This window comes from Telmatherina bonti, assembly GCF_933228915.1.
Source record: "Telmatherina bonti genome assembly, chromosome: 11".
Taxonomy (NCBI): domain Eukaryota; kingdom Metazoa; phylum Chordata; class Actinopteri; order Atheriniformes; family Telmatherinidae; genus Telmatherina; species Telmatherina bonti.
This window is the reverse complement of record NC_136629.1, coordinates 2,134,538-2,150,414: the sequence shown is the minus strand read 5'-3', so window position 1 is coordinate 2,150,414 and position 15,877 is coordinate 2,134,538. Positions and strand designations below refer to the sequence as shown.

Below are 15,877 nucleotides of genomic sequence, written 5' to 3'. Positions count from 1 at the left end.
GAGAGTTTCTCTTTCCAGCCTGGCAGTCTTCCTGCTGAGCCCTGGAACGTCCCCACACTGTCCCCACACTGTCCCCACACTGTCCCCACACCGTCCCCACACCGTCCCCACTCTGTCCCCACACCGTCCCCACACCGTCCCCACACCGTCCCCACTCTGTCCCCACACCGTCCCCACACCGTCCCCACTCCGTCCCCACACCGTCCCCACTCTGTCCCCACACCGTCCCCACACTGTCCCCACACTGTCCCCACACCGTCCCCACACCGTCCCCACTCTGTCCCCACACTGTCCCCACACCGTCCCCACACCGTCCCCACTCTGTCCCCACACCGTCCCCACACCGTCCCCACACCGTCCCCACAGTCGTCCCCACAGTCGTCCCCACACCGTCCCCACACCGTCCCCACTCCGTCCCCACACTGTCCCCACTCCGTCCCCACTCTGTCCCCACACCGTCCCCACACTGTCCCCACACTGTCCCCACTCTGTCCCCACTCTGTCCCCACACTGTCCCCACACTGTCCCCACTCTGTCCCCACACCGTCCCCACACTGTCCCCACACTCGTCCCCACTCCGTCCCCACACTGTCCCCACACTGTCCCCACACTGTCCCCACAACGTCCCCACACTGTCCCCACACCGTCCCCACAGTCGTCCCCACACCGTCCCCACACCGTCCCCACACTGTCCCCACACTGTCCCCACACCGTCCCCACTCTGTCCCCACAGTCGTCCCCACTCTGTCCCCACAGTCGTCCCCACTCTGTCCCCACACTGTCCCCACACCGTCCCCACTCTGTCCCCACAGTCGTCCCCACACCGTCCCCACAACGTCCCCACACCGTCCCCACTCTGTCCCCACACCGTCCCCACTCCGTCCCCACAGTCGTCCCCACTCTGTCCCCACAGTCGTCCCCACTCTGTCCCCACAGTCGTCCCCACACTGTCCCCACAGTCGTCCCCACAACGTCCCCACACCGTCCCCACACCGTCCCCACTCTGTCCCCACACCGTCCCCACTCCGTCCCCACAGTCGTCCCCACTCTGTCCCCACACTGTCCCCACACCGTCCCCACACTGTCCCCACACCGTCCCCACAGTCGTCCCCACAGTCGTCCCCACAGTCGTCCCCACAGTCGTCCCCACACCGTCCCCACAGTCGTCCCCACAACGTCCCCACACCGTCCCCACTCTGTCCCCACACTGTCCCCACACTGTCCCCACACCGTCCCCACACTGTCCCCACACCGTCCCCACTCCGTCCCCACACCGTCCCCACACTGTCCCCACTCCGTCCCCACACTGTCCCCACTCCGTCCCCACACTGTCCCCACACCGTCCCCACACTGTCCCCACACCGTCCCCACACCGTCCCCACTCTGTCCCCACACTGTCCCCACACTGTCCCCACACTGTCCCCACTCCGTCCCCACACTGTCCCCACTCCGTCCCCACTCTGTCCCCACACCGTCCCCACACTGTCCCCACACTGTCCCCACTCTGTCCCCACACTGTCCCCACTCAGTCCCCACACCGTCCCCACACTGTCCCCACACTCGTCCCCACACTGTCCCCACACTCGTCCCCACACTGTCCCCACACTGTCCCCACAACGTCCCCACACTGTCCCCACTCTGTCCCCACAGTCGTCCCCACTCTGTCCCCACAGTCGTCCCCACTCTGTCCCCACAGTCGTCCCCACTCTGTCCCCACAGTCGTCCCCACTCTGTCCCCACAGTCGTCCCCACTCTGTCCCCACACTGTCCCCACACTGTCCCCACACTGTCCCCATACCGTCCCCACTCTGTCCCCACAGTCGTCCCCACACCGTCCCCACAACGTCCCCACACCGTCCCCACTCTGTCCCCACACCGTCCCCACTCCGTCCCCACAGTCGTCCCCACTCTGTCCCCACACTGTCCCCACACCGTCCCCACACCGTCCCCACACCGTCCCCACACTGTCCCCACACCGTCCCCACAGTCGTCCCCACACCGTCCCCACAGTCGTCCCCACACCGTCCCCACAGTCGTCCCCACAACGTCCCCACACCGTCCCCACTCTGTCCCCACACCGTCCCCACTCTGTCCCCACACTGTCCCCACACTGTCCCCACACCGTCCCCACACTGTCCCCACACCGTCCCCACTCCGTCCCCACACCGTCCCCACACTGTCCCCACACCGTCCCCACACTGTCCCCACTCCGTCCCCACTCCGTCCCCACTGTCCCCACACCGTCCCCACACTGTCCCCACACCGTCCCCACACCGTCCCCACTCTGTCCCCACACTGTCCCCACACTGTCCCCACTCTGTCCCCACACTGTCCCCACACTGTCCCCACACTGTCCCCACTCTGTCCCCACACTGTCCCCACACTGTCCCCACACTGTCCCCACACCGTCCCCACTCTGTCCCCACACTGTCCCCACTCTGTCCCCACACTGTCCCCACACTGTCCCCACTCTGTCCCCACTCTGTCCCCACACTGTCCCCACACTGTCCCCACTCCGTCCCCACACTGTCCCCACTCCGTCCCCACTCTGTCCCCACACCGTCCCCACACCGTCCCCACACTGTCCCCACACTGTCCCCACTCTGTCCCCACACCGTCCCCACACTGTCCCCACACTCGTCCCCACACCGTCCCCACACTGTCCCCACACTGTCCCCACACTCGTCCCCACTCCGTCCCCACTCCGTCCCCACAACGTCCCCACAGTCGTCCCCACTCTGTCCCCACACCGTCCCCACACCGTCCCCACACTGTCCCCACACTGTCCCCACACCGTCCCCACTCTGTCCCCACAGTCGTCCCCACTCTGTCCCCACAGTCGTCCCCACTCTGTCCCCACACTGTCCCCACACTGTCCCCACACCGTCCCCACTCTGTCCCCACAGTCGTCCCCACACCGTCCCCACAGTCGTCCCCACACCGTCCCCACAGTCGTCCCCACACTGTCCCCACACTGTCCCCACACTGTCCCCACACTGTCCCCACACTGTCCCCACTCCGTCCCCACACTGTCCCCACTCCGTCCCCACTCTGTCCCCACACCGTCCCCACACTGTCCCCACACTGTCCCCACTCTGTCCCCACACTGTCCCCACACCGTCCCCACACCGTCCCCACACTCGTCCCCACTCCGTCCCCACACTGTCCCCACACTGTCCCCACAACGTCCCCACACTGTCCCCACACCGTCCCCACAGGCGTCCCCACTCTGTCCCCACACCGTCCCCACACCGTCCCCACACCGTCCCCACACTGTCCCCACACTGTCCCCACACCGTCCCCACTCTGTCCCCACACCGTCCCCACTCTGTCCCCACACTGTCCCCACACTGTCCCCACACCGTCCCCACACTGTCCCCACACTGTCCCCACACCGTCCCCACTCCGTCCCCACACCGTCCCCACACTGTCCCCACACCGTCCCCACACTGTCCCCACTCCGTCCCCACACTGTCCCCACACTGTCCCCACACTGTCCCCACACTGTCCCCACACTGTCCCCACTCCGTCCCCACAGTCGTCCCCACTCTGTCCCCACACTGTCCCCACAGTCGTCCCCACTCTGTCCCCACACTGTCCCCACTCTGTCCCCACACTGTCCCCACAGTCGTCCCCACTCTGTCCCCACACTGTCCCCACACCGTCCCCACAGTCGTCCCCACAGTCGTCCCCACAACGTCCCCACTCTGTCCCCACTCTGTCCCCACTCTGTCCCCACACCGTCCCCACAGTCGTCCCCACAGTCGTCCCCACAACGTCCCCACACTGTCCCCACAGTCGTCCCCACAGTCGTCCCCACACCGTCCCCACAGTCGTCCCCACACTGTCCCCACACTGTCCCCACACCGTCCCCACTCTGTCCCCACAGTCGTCCCCACTCTGTCCCCACAGTCGTCCCCACTCTGTCCCCACACTGTCCCCACACTGTCCCCACACCGTCCCCACTCTGTCCCCACAGTCGTCCCCACACCGTCCCCACACCGTCCCCACAACGTCCCTACACCGTCCCCACACCGTCCCCACTCTGTCCCCACTCTGTCCCCACACCGTCCCCACTCCGTCCCCACTCTGTCCCCACTCTGTCCCCACACCGTCCCCACACCGTCCCCACACTGTCCCCACACTGTCCCCACACCGTCCCCACAGTCGTCCCCACAGTCGTCCCCACACCGTCCCCACTCTGTCCCCACACTGTCCCCACAGTCGTCCCCACTCTGTCCCCACAGTCGTCCCCACTCTGTCCCCACACTGTCCCCACACCGTCCCCACTCTGTCCCCACAGTCGTCCCCACACCGTCCCCACAGTCGTCCCCACACCGTCCCCACACCGTCCCCACACTCGTCCCCACAGTCGTCCCCACACCGTCCCCACAGTTGTCCACAGTCGTCCCCACACCGTCCCCACAGTCGTCCCCACAGTTGTCCACAGACGTCCCCACAGTCGTCCCCACAGGCGTCCCCACAGTCCTGGACTGGTTCCGGACCGGACTGGTCACCACGCTAACTGGACCAGACAGTAGTTTTTGTTCTGGACTGGGGAAGAGACATGCATTATAAGCGGGTTCTGCCTGAGCGGTCGGTTTTTAACCCTTTCATTGGACTCTGATCGGTCTGCAGAAACCTGGACACCTCCAGTCTGTCAACAGTCTGTCTCTTCTTCTGTCCTTTCGTCCCTCAGAGACGGCTTCTGCCCTCCAGGCCACGCTGATCTCAGATCAGCTCTCTCACAACCCAACCCCGGCTTCTGGCTCTGCCGTCCTGGGACCAGAACAAGGTAACACATCACATGTTTCAGGCACTTTATCCTTTATTGGAAGTTTTTCAAGGGAAAAAGGAAATTTAGAAAGAAAGTAGGGCTGCAACGATTACTCGGGTAAGTTGAGTACAAAAACTGATCGAGGCAGATTATTTACCTCGAGGTTCTGTTTAATTAACATAACGTGGTGATATATGTTAATTTCTGCATCATGGCGGCATTCTCAGACCACTGCGCTGTTCGGAGGGACGACATCACTGCTTCAGTAAACATATAAAACATCTAAACATGTATAAAATCTATAAAAGCAGAGCCTGTGGCCTACGGTGTGTCTGTACTGTCTGACTGTTTCAGCCGGACTGATGACGGACATTTCCACCAGCAGCGGCGAGCGCTTTGCTTTCTGTCTGAAGATCCTCCTTGCTTTGGTCTCTAATGGCAGAGAATGAAGAAGAGGAGAGGAAAAGACCAAAAAGTGGCAGTGTGGGACCATTTCACACTGAAAAGGACAGAAAACGTAGAGTTGGCGTACCACCCCCCCACTTCACCGCTCCAGGAGGAGATCCAGCTTTCTGATTTATACCAGCAGCAGCAGCGGCTGGTAAAATGTTCAGAGTTCTAACCTGTGATATCAGTCAGCAGTGACGAGGCATGGCGAGGTGTCGGCTGCTAACGCACGTTAACCGTCTGGTAATCCGTCCCTCATCTGTCTCTCCTGCACACACGCAGAGTCAAAGCGCATGTTTTAGGCAGCCTCTGTTCCTGCAGCAAACTTTTATTCCGGATTAAACAGACACACTTTTAACAGGCGCGTCGTCCACCAAGACATCGGCTGGTTCTTACTGTGGACATGTTTACAAGTCACTACTTCTTTCTACGGGAATTCTTCTTTTCATCTTTTAAAAGGCAGAAATTCGCCTTTTTCTCCACACATTGAGCACAAACATGTCGGCAGCACACACAACAGCCTTACAAATATATATTTATAGATTTACTTTGGTTGAGTTTCTAGTATTTGTTTTATAAATTATAATGAAAATATAATCGTTAGAGTACTCAAATACTGGTAAAAATAATCAACAGAGTTCCTGATTTCGAAAGTACTGGATAGTTGCAGCTCTAAAAGAAGGAAAGAGAGAAAGAGTCAAAGTTTTACAAAGCCTTCATTAAACAACACATAAAACCAACAACAAAAAAGAAAAACCAAAAATTCAGAAAAACAAAACACAAAAACAAAATAATAAACTATTAAACCAGAATTACAGATTAAACCCACCCAACAGTAATATTCCTACAAACAGGCAGAAAACTGCACCCCTCGGAAAAGCAAACAGTCCTCCCTAAGTGAACACAGCTCATCTCGCCCCCCCCCCCCCGATTTAAAAACGCTGCAGGACACTGAGCCTGTAAAACCCAAACCGCTAGCCAAGCCACCAGCTCCTTACCAACATCATCACCACGCCCATCGTCCACCCACTCGCTGCTGCCTACTTTTCCAGATAGCCAGCTTTGCCTGTCCTGAAAGGAGATGAAGGATCTTATTCTTTTAGGATTTTATTCTTTATAATATATAATAATAATAATATATATATTATATAATAATAATATGATAACACAGAGCATAAACAAACAGGCAAAAAGAAAATGGTACACACCAAGTTCCCAGCAGCCGAAAGCACCCTGCCAGTCCACCACACGGTGGGCCGTCTCAGGTTGTGAACAGAGAGTCTCATCTGTCAGGATGTGCGTCCTTCTGTAGTTATAGCCTTCTGTAGCTATAGCCTTTTGTAGTTATAGCCTTCTGTAGCTATAGCCTTTTGTAGTTATAGCCTTCTGTAGCTATAGCCTTCTGTAGCTATAGCCTTTTGTAGTTATAGCCTTCTGTAGCTATAGCCTTTTGTAGTTATAGCCGTCTGTAGCTATAGCCGTCTGTAGCTATAGCCTTCTGTAGCTATAGCCTTTTGTAGTTATAGCCTTCTGTAGCTATAGCCTTTTGTAGTTATAGCCTTCTGTAGCTATAGCCTTCTGTAGCTATAGCCTTTTGTAGTTATAGCCTTCTGTAGCTATAGCCTTTTGTAGTTATAGCCGTCTGTAGCTATAGCCGTCTGTAGCTATAGCCTTCTGTAGCTATAGCCTTTTGTAGTTATAGCCTTCTGTAGCTATAGCCTTTTGTAGCTATAGCCGTCTGTAGCTATAGCCGTCTGTAGCTATAGCCTTCTGTAGCTATAGCCTTTTGTAGTTATAGCCTTCTGTAGCTATAGCCTTTTGTAGTTATAGCCGTCTGTAGCTATAGCCGTCTGTAGCTATAGCCTTTTGTAGTTATAGCCTTCTGTAGCTATAGCCTTTTGTAGTTATAGCCGTCTGTAGCTATAGCCGTCTGTAGCTATAGCCTTCTGTAGCTATAGCCTTTTGTAGTTATAGCCTTCTGTAGCTATAGCCTTTTGTAGCTATAGCCGTCTGTAGCTATAGCCGTCTGTAGCTATAGCCGTCTGTAGCTATAGCCGTCTGTAGCTATAGCCTTCTGTAGCTATAGCCTTCTGTAGCTATAGCCTTCTGTAGCTATAGCCGTCTGTAGCTATAGCCGTCTGTAGCTATAGCCGTCTGTAGCTATAGCCGTCTGTAGCTATTAGCCGTCTGTAGCTATAGCCGTCTGTAGCTATAGCCTTCTGTAATTTTGCCTTTTGTAGCTATAGCCTTCTGTAGCTATAGCCTTTTGTAGCTATAGCCTTTTGTAGCTATAGCCTTCTGTAGCTATAGCCTTCTGTAGCTATAGCCTTCTGTAGCTATAGCCTTCTGTAGCTATAGCCTTTTGTAGCTATAGCCTTCTGTAGCTATAGCCTTTTGTAGCTATAGCCTTCTGTAGCTATAGCCTTTTGTAGTTATAGCCGTCTGTAGCTATAGCCGTCTGTAGCTATAGCCTTCTGTAGCTATAGCCTTTTGTAGTTATAGCCTTCTGTAGCTATAGCCTTTTGTAGCTATAGCCGTCTGTAGCTATAGCCGTCTGTAGCTATAGCCTTCTGTAGCTATAGCCTTTTGTAGTTATAGCCTTCTGTAGCTATAGCCTTTTGTAGTTATAGCCGTCTGTAGCTATAGCCGTCTGTAGCTATAGCCTTTTGTAGTTATAGCCTTCTGTAGCTATAGCCTTTTGTAGTTATAGCCGTCTGTAGCTATAGCCGTCTGTAGCTATAGCCTTCTGTAGCTATAGCCTTTTGTAGTTATAGCCTTCTGTAGCTATAGCCTTTTGTAGCTATAGCCGTCTGTAGCTATAGCCATCTGTAGCTATAGCCGTCTGTAGCTATAGCCGTCTGTAGCTATAGCCTTCTGTAGCTATAGCCTTCTGTAGCTATAGCCTTCTGTAGCTATAGCCGTCTGTAGCTATAGCCGTCTGTAGCTATAGCCGTCTGTAGCTATAGCCGTCTGTAGCTATTAGCCGTCTGTAGCTATAGCCGTCTGTAGCTATAGCCTTCTGTAATTTTGCCTTTTGTAGCTATAGCCTTCTGTAGCTATAGCCTTTTGTAGCTATAGCCTTTTGTAGCTATAGCCTTCTGTAGCTATAGCCTTCTGTAGCTATAGCCTTCTGTAGCTATAGCCTTCTGTAGCTATAGCCTTTTGTAGCTATAGCCTTCTGTAGCTATAGCCTTTTGTAGCTATAGCCTTTTGTAGCTATAGCCTTCTGTAGCTATAGCCTTTTGTAGCTATAGCCTTCTGTAGCTATAGCCTTTTGTAACTATAGCCTTTTGTAGCTGTAGCCGTCTGTAGCTATAGCCTTCTGTAGCTATAGCCTTCTGTAGCTATAGCCTTTTGTAGTTATAGCCTTTTGTAGCTGTAGCCTTCTGTAGCTGTAGCCTTTTGTAGCTATAGCCTTGTGCACAATCTGGAGGTCTCCCATCCGTTCATGAAGTGGGACCCTCTTCATCCTGCCACTAACAGTCAGAGAGGGAAAAAGATATTCCACACCATCCATCCACTGGTTCAGAACAGCCCTGTCCTCAGTAAACAGTAGAGGACTTCCCCCACCAGCCAAAACAGCAGTCTCCTGGACCTGACATGGAGGGGTTCGGACAATTAGGCAACAGGAGTTGACAGCAGATCACCCAGCTACACACAGCCCCCCTCCCTCAGTCTGGATCTCAGGCTGTCAGAGACTAGAGAGCGGGATTAAAAGAGCCGTTTACCAACCAGAGGCTCTTCCAGGACCCACATCCCCACCGTCAAAGACTCCTGATGGAAAATAAAAACCTTCCAGGCCTGCAGGACAGACTTTTGGAAGGAGGAAATACCAGACAAATCCACAGATTGAGGTTGAAGCAGAAAAAGGTGTTTATCATACCATGTGTCTACGTACGCCTTTTAGGAAGTATTTGACGAGGAGATGACTGAACAGATTTCTGTCAGCAAAACCTTCATGGTAAGATGAGATAGCTGCAACGTCAGACACCAACGCTGGCACGCTGCTGGAGACCACGCCCAACGACCGTCTGACCACGCAGCCACCTGACCACACCCAGCAGCCACCTGACCACGCCCAGCGGCCACATGACCACGCCCAGCGGCTACATGACCATGCCCAACGACCGTCTAGCCACGCCCAACGACTGTCTAACCACGCCCAATGGCTGCCTGGTTGATCCTGTTGGGGCAAAATGCTGGAGCACCGTGAGAAGTGCCAGCAGGTTTATGTGGAGACACATGGGGCGGCCACTGTCCTCCCACCTCTTGGGACTGACACATTCCCCCCAGCCTGAGAGAGACGCATCCGTTAAGACAGAAATGTGAGACATCGCTCACCTCAGAGGTAAGCCTTTGACCAGGTCTCATGCATCTCTTCTGATGCACAAGATCTAACTGTGGACATGTAAACCCTCTCTGCAGGCGTCTCATGTGGAGTAGAAAGACACGACCACATCACCTGCTGACATCATGCCTAGCAACCGCATGACAGACAGGCTGTTGCTACGCTGTGGGGAATGACCCGGTGTAGCAGAGCTGTCCACTGTGAGGCTGTCTTCACTTCCATGGTGACTGAGTTTAGCTCCACTCCCAGGTAGGTTATAGACCGGGACGGGAGCGCAGAGATCCGACAGATGAGTCACCAGTTTGTGCGTCTGCATCACTGTTTCGTGTTTGGACCGGGCCAGAAGAAGTTCTGAGGGGCCTACTGCTGCGGGTTAGACCTAGAAAAGGGGGATCCTGGCGGCTGGGTTCGGAAGAGGAGGGCAGGGAGCGTTCGCTGCTGCAACCACCATTGAGCGCCTCTGTTGTCTGTGGTCCCGGCGATCCCGCCACAGGAGGACCAAATGTTTCCTGAACCTCTCGGCTTCCTCAGAGGTCTTCTGCAAATGTGCCAGAAGGGACTGAAAGTGAGGACCGAACAGCCCGTTCGGGCTGATGGGGCCTTCCAGTAGCTCCTTCTTCACCTCCTCTGGAATGGAGGACGACAGGTGCAGCCTGATGTTTCTATAAATCATGTGTTGCCAGGCAGCTATTCGAGCAGTGGCAACTGCTGTGGCTGCACACAGGTTCAGGATGGCGCTGGCCGTGTTAGCGACATCTCTGCAGTAATTAAATTCAATTAGACTCAATTCCACTTTATTTATATAGCGTCAAATCACGGCAATGCCATCTCAAGATGCTTTACAGACAGAGAAGAAAACATCATGAAAGCCAATTCATAACAGCCTATATAAGGAAACCAACAGATTGAGTTGGAGGTCCAACTCCATCTCCCATCCTGAGCAAGCACACTGGCGACAGTGGGAAGGAAAAAACTCCCTTTTAACAAATAAAGAGAAAGAAGCTCAGTGTATCAGGAAATGTCCCTCAGCAGTCTAAACCTATAGCAGCATAACTAAGGGATGCTAACCATGCCTAGCTATAGGACTTATCAAAAAGATAAGTCTTCAGCCTAGTCTTAAAGGTGGGGAGGGTGTCTGCTTCCCTAACACTAACTGGGAGCTTATTCCATAAGAGAGGGGCCTGATAACCAAAGGCTCTGCCTCCTGCTCGGCTCTTTGAGACTCTAGGAACCACAAGTAAGCCTGCAGTCTGCGAACGAAGTACTCTGCTTGGTATATAAGGAACAATGAGGTCTTTGATATATAGTGGTGCCTGGTTGTGGAGGGCTTTATATGTAAGGAGAAGGATTTTAAATTCTATTCTAGATTCAACAGGCAGCCAATGAAGAGAGGCTAAAACTGGAGAAATATGATCTCTCCTGCTGGTTCTGGTCAGGACTCTGGCTGCAGAATTCTGGATCAGCTGAAGGCTTTTCAGGGCATATTTAGGACAGCCCAGTAATAGAGAGTTACTGTAATCTAGTCTCGAAGTAACAAAAGCGTGAACCAGTTTTTCTGCATCACTCTGAGACAGAATGTCCCTAATTTTGGCTATATTACGTAAATGAAAGAAGGCTGTTTTAGTAACCTGCTTAATATGTGGGCCAAAGGACAGGTCAGGGTCAAATATTACTCCAAGGTTTCTCACTGTAGCACTGGAAGCTAAAGTAATGCCATCCAGGTTCATTACAAAACCGGAAAATTTAGCTCTTGAGTTTTTCAGATCCAACAAGAATTACTTCAGTCTTATCTGAGTTTAAGAGGAGAAAATTTCTAGACATCCAAGTCTTTATGTCTATGAGACAATTTTGTAGCCTATCGGGCTGATTTGTTTCATCTGGTTTAAAGGATAAGTATATTTGAGTATCATCTGCATAACAATGAAAGTTTATTCCATGCTGTCTAATAATTTTGCCTAAAGGGAGCATATATAGCGTGAAGAGTATTGGTCCAAGTACAGAACCTTGAGGAACTCCATGACTTACTGTAGTTTGTGAGGAGGACTTGTCATTTACATGAACAAACTGAAGTCTATCAGATAAATATGATTTAAACCAGCTTAACGCTGTACCTGTAATTCCAACCACCTGTTCTAGTCTCTGTAACAGAATGTTATGATCGACTGTATCAAATGCAGCACTAAGATCAAGCAAGATAAGTACGGACACAAGTCCTTTGTCTGAGGCCATAAGAAGGTCATTAGTAACTTTCACCAATGCCGTCTCAGTGCTATGATGAGCTCTAAATCCTGACTGAAACTCCTCGCATAAATTATTTCTGCTCAGGTGGGCATGTAGCTGAGCTGAAACTATTTTCTCCAGAATTTTGGACATAAACGGGAGGTTAGATATAGGTCTATAATTTGCTATCACCTCTGGATCCAGAGATTGCTTTTTAAGTAAAGGCATGATTACAGCAGTTTTAAATGATTGTGGTACATATCCTGTCACTAAAGACATATTGATAAGATTTAGTAGTGATGTATTAATTAAAGGGAAAATGTCCTTAAAGAGGCTCGTTGGGAGAGGGTCTAAGATACAGGTGGATGGTTTAGATGAAGCTATTATTTTAGTTAATTCAGAGGGTTGGACAGGACAGAAACTATTTAGACACAAGTCAGATCCTGGTTCTAAGGATGCTTCAGAGACCACAACAGGCTCAACATTATAGGTAGAAGGAAGAATATTGTGGATTTGATCTCTAATAGTGTCAATTTTATTCCTGAAAAAATACATGAAATCATCACAGCTAAGTGAGAAAGGAATACATGGCTCCACAACGCTCCGGCTCCTAGTAAACCTGGCTACAGTGCTGAAAAGAAACCGAGGGTTGTTTTTGTTTTCCTCTATCAATGATGAATAATAAGCTGTTCTTGCCGTACGTAAGGCTTTTTTGTATACAATTAAACTTTCTTTCCAGGTTAAGTAAGACTCCTCTAGTCCTGATGAACGCCATCTGTTTTCCAAACGCCTTGATGCCTGTTTTAGAGCTCGAAGCTGGGAATTAAACCAGGGAGCCTTCATAATCTTACCTAATTTCTTCTTCTTTAGGGGAGCAACATTATCCAAGGTTGTACGCATTGAAGCTGTTATAGTATCAGCATGTTGATCAATCTGAGCAGGAGTAAGGCTTAAAGGGGAACTCTCAGTCATGCTAACACATGGTAGAGGGGAAAAAATTGATTCAATTGATTGTTTAAATTTTGTAATATTATTGTCTGATAAACATCTACTATAGTAGAATTTATTTTTGGTCAGTGAGTAATCAAATAAAGTGAATTCAAAGGTTAATAAGAAGTGATCAGACAAGACAGGGTTTTGAGGAAATACTTTGAGCTTATCAGTCTCAATACCAGATGTTAGAACCAGATCAAGAGTGTGACCATGAGAGTGAGTGGCTCCATGGACATTTTGTGAAAACCCAACTGAGTTTAGAATAGAGCTAAAGGAAATGTTTAAACAATCATTTTCAACGTCAACATGAATATTAAAATCACCTAGTACAATGACCTTATCAGTAGTCAGCACTAACTCAGACAAGAGATCAGAGAATTCGGTCAGAAACTCGGAGTAAGGTCCAGGTGGGCGATACACTAATGCTAAAAGGAGCGGTTTCTCTCAATTCCATTTTGGATGAGATAAATTTAATGTCAGGAATTCAAAGGATTTATAGTTAGTTTTGTGCTTAGGATTAATTAATAATTCTGACTGAAAAATAGCTGCAACAAGCAGGTGGTCGGGTTCCTCCGCCATGTTAGTGATGCTGCAGGCCTGCAGTGCGACGTTATTCGCTGCGGCGGACACCTTGTAGGCAAACTGGTGGGAGCGGTCAGAGAAGCAGGGCGTGAGTTGATCTTTAGCGGCCTATCCGAACTGATACGCCCTGATAGCTGGGGGGATGGCTGTGCTGGCGGGACCGTCAGGTTCCTGAAGGCGCCCGCCTTCTCAATGATGGCTGGACCTTGGGCAGTGTGGGGTGGGCATCCAGGGCGCCTACAGACTCGGGCAGCTCGAGCTCTTCCGACAGGAAGGGCGGAACAGTGCTGGAGCTGTTGGATCCACGGTGGGGCGCTGAGTCGCCCGACTCACGTCGAACAGGTCAAAAGCCTTCTTCAGCGGGTACTCAGCGGCAGTGAAGTCCTCCTCACCTGTGATAGTGAAAAACTCCACACGGTGCCGCTTGTCCTCCGGGTTAAGCATCTAACAGAAGGGAGGCCTGAGGAGTCAGGGCTAGCCCGGCGTGGTGAGGACGGAGACGACCCTCGCACTTGCCTTGAAGGTCGGAGCCGAGGATGTAGCCTGTCTGGCACACCGGGCACTGCCGAATACCACTGGTGAAGGTCCTTGCTCTTGATCTTGACTTGGACTTGTGCGTCGGTGCTGAAGAAACATGGGAGCCAGTTGTAGGGCTCAGCCCAGTGTATACTGGAGGGCGAGACAGGGCCCACCCAGCAGGTGGGTGCAGAATAAAGTTTTCAGTGCAGAGGGATGGAGCCCCTAGCAACAGCTTTAAAGGACGAAGCCTCTACGAAATAGAACTAAATACATGAGATGTTGTCTGGATTGCACCTTTCATACGTTAAGCAGAGCAACGTGTTTACATCCACCAGTCGATCACATGACAACTGGAAGGAGGTGTCTTCACTGGGAAGTCAGTCTGTCCAGTTAGGAAGCACCAGCGACCCGTTTCATCTGCTGCTGTACAAGCCGAGCAGACACCAGGTGGACACGAGACAGGACTGGTCCTGCAGAACATTTCTTCTTCATTTCCGGCTGATTTTTCCTTACATTTGCTTTTGCCAGTGTGCTCGCCACTGCAGGTCGTACGAGGTGGCGTCTGTAACACAGGTTGCTCGGGTCATCCAGGATGGCTTTTTAATGTCCGCTAGCATCCATCCTCTTCACGCTTCACAGAGGAGAGCAGGTTCACACTTGCAGAGATCGTTCTGCTGCTTGAGGCGTCCTCCAGCAGAACTTGACCTGCTTCTGCCATGTCTTTGTTTTTGTTCAAGGTTCGGCCAAAGCCGATCCAGCAGCAGGGGGGTGCAGCTCCTCTTCAGGAGGAGGACACTGTGGAGGGACAGACTGCTGTTCTTCAGCCCAGTAAGTCGGATTTGTTCCTCCGTTCTGACTTCAGCAGCGATGTCTCTGGCTGGAAGGATCAGCAGACTGTTTCTGTTTGCTTTGCAGGAAGGTGAGCAGCCTGAAGAAGCTGCTGTGTTACAGCTGCCAGCTGACCGTCAGAGACATGGTGAGGAAAACACGCTGCAGCGGGACTTTCCTCTGTTTGCTGCAAAGTCCAACAGACTAAAGAAAGCTGCAGGAGCATGTTTCTACAGGGGGTCTCACCCAGCCTGCCTGCTAAGGTCTGTTTGGGGTCCCGGAGAGGGAGGAGTTCTTCCAGACGGTGGACCACCAGGCAGCTCCCTGCAGGGGGAAAAACCTACAGGTGGATCCAAGGCTGGACTTCTGCTGGATGGAGCGCCTCCTGCAGCGCCGTGACGGGAGCTGCTGGGTCGGTCTGGGTCTGCATCCAGACCAGCTGGTCCACATGGTTCCTGGTCTGCTCCCTTACCCACGGACACAGAGACGTCCTCGCACAGAGACGTCCTCGCACAGAGACGTCCTCGCACAGAGACGTCCTCGCACGGACACAGAGACGTCCTCGCACAGAGACGTCCTCGCACAGAGACGTCCTCGCACGGACACGTCCTCGCACAGAGACGTCCTCGCACGGACACAGAGACGTCCTCGCACAGAGACGTCCTCGCACAGAGACGTCCTCGCACAGAGACGTCCTCACACGGACACAGAGACGTCCTCGCACAGAGACGTCCTCGCACAGAGACGTCCTCACACAGAGACGTCCTCGCACGGACACAGAGACGTCCTCGTACGGACACAGAGACGTCCTCGCACGGACACAGAGACGTCCTCGCACGGACACAGAGACGTCCTCACACAGAGACGTCCTCGCACAGAGACGTCCTCGCACAGAGACGTCCTCGCACAGAGACGTCCTCGCACAGAGACGTCCTCACACAGAGACGTCCTCACACGGACACAGAGACGCCCTCGTACGGACACAGAGACGTCCGCACACAGAGACGTCCTCGTACGGACACAGAGACATCCGCACACAGAGATGTCCTCGTACGGACACAGAGACGTCCTCGTACGGACACAGAGACATCCGCACACAGAGACGTCCTCGTACGGACACAGAGACATCCGCACACAGAGACGTCCTCGTACGGACACAGAGA

General features: G+C 52.6%; 1 protein-coding gene across 1 annotated transcript in view; it reads left to right on the top strand.

Annotated features, from left to right (window-relative positions):
* ctu2 (cytosolic thiouridylase subunit 2 homolog (S. pombe)) overlaps positions 1-15,877 on the top strand; it is a gene marked incomplete at its 5' end in the record, with an annotated part of 37,882 nt that overhangs the window by 13,265 nt on the left and 8,740 nt on the right. The window contains 3 exons of the mRNA XM_079249378.1: positions 4,700-4,795; positions 14,624-14,714; positions 14,802-14,862. Coding sequence (XP_079105504.1) covers positions 4,700-4,795; positions 14,624-14,714; positions 14,802-14,862 — 248 coding nt within the window. The remainder of the gene's footprint in view (positions 1-4,699; positions 4,796-14,623; positions 14,715-14,801; positions 14,863-15,877) is intronic.